Below are 6,909 nucleotides of genomic sequence, written 5' to 3' on the forward strand. Positions count from 1 at the left end.
GTTTCTACACATAAGCTTCCTCTTCATATGATTCTCAGTATTGATCTCATCAGATCAACAAGAAGGCGATGCTGCCAGTATGCAGTGCTCTCTAATAAACACCCAATCATATTAACTTTGAGCATCACTGGCAGGTATACTGATCAACCCTAAAAATGGGAAATTAATATTCTGTTGTTCTTTAATTAACACAATATCTGCACTCAATGCGGGCCAATACCTGCAAATGCTTTAAGTACTTACAACATCACATATTGCACACACACATAATTCCATATAAATCAAATCTAACACCTTTGATGGTTTAAGTCGCCGGGTTGGATCTTGCGTCCACTAACAGGATATTTTTAGGACTCCCTTCACTAAATATAACCCGCCTCGATCATTTGTCATCGCGTCACAACAAGTAACACTACCCGTTTTGCCTTTTTCCTTCCCGCTGACTGAGTTGGATGAGAGGTATCGGGTTTTAGGCTTTAAAAGGAGGGACGCTCACAAGAGCTTGACACTCTCATCCAGACCAGAGCCTGCAGAGGTAGGAGATGAAGAGCTCTTATCTGTTGCTTTCTCCACAAAGGGAGGGGAGGCTTACTTTTTTATAAGTCATTATATTATATTATTTTTTTCTCAATCTGCGAAGATGGAAAAGTAAATAATGGATTGCTTTGTTATTATACATTTCCTTCTGGGACCATCATTACATGTGTGTCTGTTTTCCCTCAGGTGGTTACTACAGCATTAAAATGACTTTTTGGTGCAACTCCTGCAAATGTCACGTAAGCGCTCCGTGCACCTCTCATCATCATCATCCTCCTCATCATCATCATCATCTTCCCGAGGATCAGCACCGCTCACTGCACAGAAGGTTCAGGTCAGTGCAACACTCCCTCCCCTCTGCCCCACGTCCTCTAGTGGCTGAATCAACACATGGCTGTGGAGAAAATGTAGACTCAACTCTGCTGCGCGCAGAACATGCACCACAGGGAGCCATTTAATCCATTTCTCCAGTCTGGAGCCTACAGTAGTATGTGACGCATACTAATCCAGCCAGAGTCAGGCTGTTACTGCATTAAAATAAATATCAAGCTGCTCAGACCAGCCTCTATCAGGTTGCTTTGGTGGAGAAACAGCATGCAAGACAGTGAGAATTCACTTTGATGGATATATTAATGGGATTTATAGTGAGTCTATGAATTTAGAGTGATATAATAGTGGTATAAGTGTAATAATCCTAATATTCTCCTAACAAAGAAATATTTGCTTTGATATTTATATTCTCACAAAAAAACAAAAAAACGTGTCCTATAATTTTATGGTTCTTTATTGTTAAGATGCTAGCATTCAGATCTGATATAATTCTCCTTTTGTGGCTCTTTGTGTGTCCTTGTGACGTTGGGCGCCCCGCTCCGAGGACACCCACTTTATAAGGCAATGAAGGGAGCAGCAGAAGCCCAGCCTCCCCTTGTGTATGACGCCCACGCTTGAAGCCCTGGCAGCTATAAAAACCCCAGGCTCTCAGTGGATGGGCCCAGACAGATACTGATCACACACACAAAGTCTGTTGAGAGCCCTCATTTTCTGCTGCAGACACGACAGCCTCTCATATCAGCAGTTTCCATAGGAACCCTTGATATTCAAAGTCCGCTTCAGTTTGTGGGGAGGAGACACCAGGGCGCTCTAACCAGGTGGAATTGTGGAAAAAAAAGAGGCTATATCAGTTCAGGCCAATTACTCTTTTTGTCTTTATCTGATTTTTTTTTTTTTCACACTTGCCATGTGGTAGAGAGTGTTTTTTTTAAAATGCAAGTGTAGCAGTAGTGACAAGTTTGGCTTCCCAGCTTTAGTTTCCTTCATCCACACCCCTCACCTCAGTGACCATGGTCTCTCACAGATCCACTAAAGGAGCATCCAAAGCCCGGCGGGACCACATCAACCATGAGATCAGGAATATGCGAGCTCTGCTGCCCATCGCCCAGGAGGACCAGGAGCGTCTCTCCTACCTGCACTCCATGGCCGCCATCTGCACCTACATTAGGAAGTCTGTTTTCTTCCAGGGTAAGTCCTCAAACTTCAGCTGGAGTCAGTCTTTAAGATCTTTGAACTACTAATCTGCATTCAGCCTGCATCATTGTCAAACAAAGCGCAACAAAGTTTGCAGCTCCTTAGGGGATATACTCCATATCAAAGATAACAGATGTGACAACCTGCAGTGTAACTAAGGCTGAACTCACTCTTTCCTCCTTCAAGAGCTCCTGACTGAGGAGAGATCTCACTGCTTTCTGCCATACGAGGCGTTCGTTCAAGCCCTGCATGGCTTCATCCTGGTCACTACAGCCCAGGGGAAGCTAGTCTATGTGTCTGAAAATGTAGCTGAATATCTCGGCCTTTCTATGGTGAGTTTCAAGACTATGTCAATTTCAACTTCTTTTGGTGTGTTAGTAATTAGCTACACTTTTTGTCTGTTGTAGCTAACAGTAAAACCTTTTTAACTTTTCCAGGTAGATGTGCTTCAAGGAGACACTTTCTATGATATGGTGGAACGCTCTGACATTGATATTGTTAAGTCAAACTTGGACATTGAAAACAACTCATCGCCAGGTAATTTTGATTTTTTTTTAAAGTTGGATTTAAAAAAAGTTGGATTTTAAACTGTGATGACACAAATAATTACCACCACTGTACCGGCATGTTTATGTAGATTTGAAGCCTGTTTCTGGTACTCCTAGTTCCTGCTTTGGTATATTTTACCTTAAACTCTGTTTAAACTCTGTTTGAGCCCTCTTCCTTTTTGTGTTGCAAAGCAATAGAATAAGCTGGAAACTGTGGCCAATTTTTGCAAAAAATCTTACATTTGCAGGAATTGCATGACTGTCTCATAATATAGGTGCTACTCTATTCATGTAAAAATACCAAACAAAGCAGCTTTGATATCGGGTAGCATTAACAGTTATACAAAATTACAACAATGCTACCGTACGGCTGAACATCCATGTTTCTTTTCTTCAGAGAGGAGCTTTATATGTTGTATGCAAACCTCCAAGGCCTTCAAGCTGCAGCATGGCAGCTGCAGCTCCATACTGGTCAGAGGAAGCTTCCAGACCTTCCCTCAGCCTGGTCCATCCTCCTCAGTCTTTCCCACCAAGGAGCCCCTGTTCGTGGCCCTCTGTACGCCTACAGTGAACCGCCTGCGAAGCGCCGACTCCTTCTTCTGTCACAGCTTCGACAGCGTCCACAGACTCGACATGACTTTCGCACACCTGTCAGACAGGTAGATGTAGCACAGATCATAAACAGATTGAGACAAAATGTTCTTAATCTGTTTACTGACAAACACTTTCTTGTGTTTCTTTTTCAGTGTTTTATATTTTTTGGGCTACTCAGCAGAAGAAATGACTGGTGGATCATGGTACAGTCTCGTTCATCCTGAAGATCTGTCTTTGAGTGCAGATTCTCACAGAAGTTTAAGTAAGTTTAATTTTTTAGTGGTTTTTTTTTTTTTTTTTTTAGCACATAACCATTAGTTTTTCACAAAACCCCCAAGACTTAAACTTCAAGCTACTGATGCCTGAGGAAATGACATTTTATCAAAGATGCTGGAGCTACAATTTTGGTACTACAACCTTTCTCTAATGAAGCTGGCAGTATTCTTTCTCTTGTTCAACAAAGGGTCAAATTCTTACCTCTTTAATAATGTAACATCATTTCTGTGAAGGTGAGAATGAGCTCCTCAGAGGTGTTGAAAAGCTGCTTTGTTAATTTCCAAAACATTCTCAGGAAATGAAGATGACGTTTCCTTAGTTCTGTGATGCTTTTGCAGGCTCACAGTAAGACATTTAGGGGTGACGCGCTGTGATTTCACTGTGAGCATGTCATTAAGTTTGTGAGTGTGCACGATAATAACCAGGAATGTTTCCTCCTTGTTCTGTCCAGTGCAGGCAGATGAGGGCTTCCAGGTAGAGATGGTGCTTAGACTCCAGCGCAAGGATCTGTCATGGACCTGGATCTACATCCGTGCTAATAAGGACTCTGAGTGTCAGGGCATCAGCTGCACTAACTACATCATCAGGTATGACTAACTTCACTTTCCCTGCAGACTTGAAGTGACAGTATAAAAAATGTTTCAATGCCTTTCAAGTTAAAAACGCTAATGTATAAACCATGTTTCTGCTCTCGTAGTGAAACTGAGGCCAGATTTCTGCAGAAGAAAGTCAGCAGCAATGCCTTCAGGCCATCATCTCTGGCAAATTCCTGCCACTTTGCAGCTCAACAGGCGTCCCAGACTCACAGCTACAGCAACACTAAATGCTTTAAAAGGCAGAGGACGTCAAACAGCCAAAGCGAGGAGCCAAGTGGTGCCAGAGCTAGGAAGGAATCTGAGCAAGATATATATTATGTTGCGTTCGCCTCCTCTCAAGGTGATTGCTCACCTGTTCCTTTGGGTGACAGCCCCGCTCTCTTCACCCCTCCCTACAGCCCCGCCTCCACAAGCTCCCCTCTGCAAAGGGAGGAGCTCAGCCATGACCTCCTGATAGACGTGCATGGATACACAGATCAGCTGCTTTCCTCCCCTGAGGGTTCCCCTCCCTATTACTCCTACCCAGAGGCTGGGCTCACCTGTCACCAATCACCCTCCGACTCCCTCCCAGCAGCCACAGAACAAACTTTTGACCAGGGAACTTTCGGAGCGCTCAGTGCCCGTTCTCCAGCCTCCTCCTCATCTCCAACCTATGATTTCCAAGCTTGTACATCTGATGCTCGATTAGTTCCAGACTGCCTGTCTGTGTCCGACATGTGTGAGAGCCCAGTGGACTGTGCTCTGCATCAAGATGACTTCAGCCTCCTGGAGCAGCCACAAGGGGGCAGCCTTCACCAAGTGCACCATGTTCCCCAGCATGTGTTGCCCATACATTCCAGTCTTCTTACCCCCAACCAATCTCCCACATCCACAGAGTCTAACCAGTACAGCGAGAGAGAGCAGGCAGAGATCAGTATTCTGGCTCAGCAGATCTCATCCCTGGCCAGCAGCTTTGACATGTATCGCACCCTGAGCCCACTTCAAAATGCGGCCCAGCCCGCAGACACTAACAGCCTGCCCTCAACATGTGACTGGTCCCATCACCCTCCTCTCCCCTCTGTCCCTCCTCTTAAGCGTGAGCTGGTCTTCGATGACAGTGCGTTTGACAACATCTTGAAGGACCTAGACATGGTTACAAGGAAGAGCAGCATGTCTGGCTCCAGTGTTGTTCCCTACAGCTACCAGCAGGGCTTGGTGTGCGGCAGGAGCAGGTCCCATCAGTTGGACCAGGAGCCCCTCAGTGTGTCCCAGACCATCCCAGAGGCCTCACTGCCTGAAGAGCAGTTCACTGCAGGCGGTATCGCCATGGATCCCTTCAGTCTGCAGATGGGATGTCATGACCAAAACACTGGGTTGCATCAACTCAACCACTATATGCAGAGTAGCCTTAAGCAAGGTAATTACGATTAAACAAACCAATGATTTCCTGCTTTGATATATTTATTTTACAGATGTCAAAGTGACAGTTCACTGATGTCTTTTTCTGTCTCTTTTCAGATGGCCTTGCTGAAGAAAACCTGTACTGAAATAAGTCTGTGACTTACTGTACTACCACTTGTATGACATATTGTCAGGGTAATCTTCCTTCACTGGATTCAAAGAAGAGTTTGAGCAAAGACATTTAAAGGACATCTTTGCTAAGACACTGTCTCCCCAAATGACTGATCTCTGAATGTTGAGGAGAATCTAAAGTAGATTCTGAACCCCAGACTCAGCTTTGTTTTCATTTCTTTATACTGCTGTCATCTGTGTTTTATTTTTCTGCTGATGTTTTGTGTTTTATGAAAAGAAGGTACTTTTTAAAATTTGTCTGACAACACTTACACGTTGAAATAGAAGTCTATTTTCTTGTTCTAATACTGAGTGACCACAGTTTACTATTGAGCACTTTATCAATGTCATTGCCACAAGAATTTTATAAATGAGAAGCTGTGCTGATTTAAAGGGAATATATTCCAAGATTTCAAAACTACCTTAGTGAGCTATAGCTCAGAGAGCATTCCTTATAACAAAGAGCCATTCCTAAATGTGGTTTTAGGTGCCTTAAAAACATGAAGGAGAGACACTTACCAAGTTTACTAAGAATAATATTTGCATTCCTTATTTGTTTTTTAGTGTATTTTTCTCAGCCTTTATTATTTCCGCACTGTTATGAATAAAACAACCTCAGTCAGCAAGATAATGATGATTGTACTTCAACACCTACCTCGATGGTACATCTCAATACATTCCAAGTCTGAAAGTCATTAATTAATTGTATTTATTTAGTTTCAAAAAGACTGACTTAACCTTATTCTCACTTATTAGTATTAAAATGTTTTTCTTTACTGCAATGTGAATCTTAAATTCATCAATCAACACTCAATTCATTCCAGATATGTTTGTTTAATGGTACTGGTACTATACATGCCTGAGTGTTCAGTGTTATTGTCTTGTTCCTGCAATTTGCTTCAATTATTTGAAATGTAAATAAAACTAATTAAAAACACATTGGGTTTTGTTGATATATTGATGAGGGAAATCAATGTATTTTCTTCCACAAAAGGTCATTGAATGTGTATAATATACATGACTGCCCTCTTTCTGACCTTTACATTATATGCAGCAACTAATATGTTATTGGACTCATTAATTCCTCTAAACACAATCAAATACCACATTACCCCATTAGTGCCAAGCTGGTAAGTCTACTGTATAATATTAAACAGTAAAGTCAGTTTAGAGTGTGTCCCAAGCAACATTTTTATAAAAAATTAAACCTATATGAACTGACCTTTTGGCCACTTGGCCACAATAAGCTGTAAACACAACAGTGACATACAGTATTATCACCT

General features: G+C 42.5%; 1 protein-coding gene across 1 annotated transcript; it reads left to right on the top strand.

The window, feature by feature from the left end:
- Positions 1–222: 222 nt before the first annotated feature.
- Positions 223–6,512, top strand: npas4l (neuronal PAS domain protein 4 like). Its single transcript, XM_042432664.1, has 10 exons — positions 223–535; positions 724–871; positions 1,892–2,055; positions 2,248–2,393; positions 2,499–2,598; positions 3,007–3,268; positions 3,356–3,465; positions 3,931–4,066; positions 4,177–5,471; positions 5,573–6,512. The coding sequence occupies exons 2-10, from the start codon at positions 744–746 to the stop codon at positions 5,599–5,601; spliced, it is 2,370 nt and encodes a 789-aa protein (XP_042288598.1). The 5' UTR covers positions 223–535; positions 724–743; the 3' UTR covers positions 5,602–6,512.
- Positions 6,513–6,909: the final 397 nt, after the last annotated feature.

Source organism: Thunnus maccoyii, chromosome 14 (genome assembly GCF_910596095.1).
Source record: "Thunnus maccoyii chromosome 14, fThuMac1.1, whole genome shotgun sequence".
Classification (NCBI taxonomy): Eukaryota; Metazoa; Chordata; class Actinopteri; order Scombriformes; family Scombridae; genus Thunnus; species Thunnus maccoyii.

What these genes read in the sequence shown, in the direction of transcription:
- npas4l (XM_042432664.1), top strand. Translation starts at nt 744, where the DNA reads ATGACTTTTTGGTGCAACTCCTGCAAATGTCACGTAAGCGCTCCGTGC. An exon ending in TGAAAACAACTCATCGCCAG is followed by an intron (nt 2,599 to 3,006) that starts GTAATTTTGATT and finishes TCTTTTCTTCAG; the next exon opens with AGAGGAGCTTTATATGTTGT. An exon ending in GCAGAGTAGCCTTAAGCAAG is followed by an intron (nt 5,472 to 5,572) that starts GTAATTACGATT and finishes GTCTCTTTTCAG; the next exon opens with ATGGCCTTGCTGAAGAAAAC.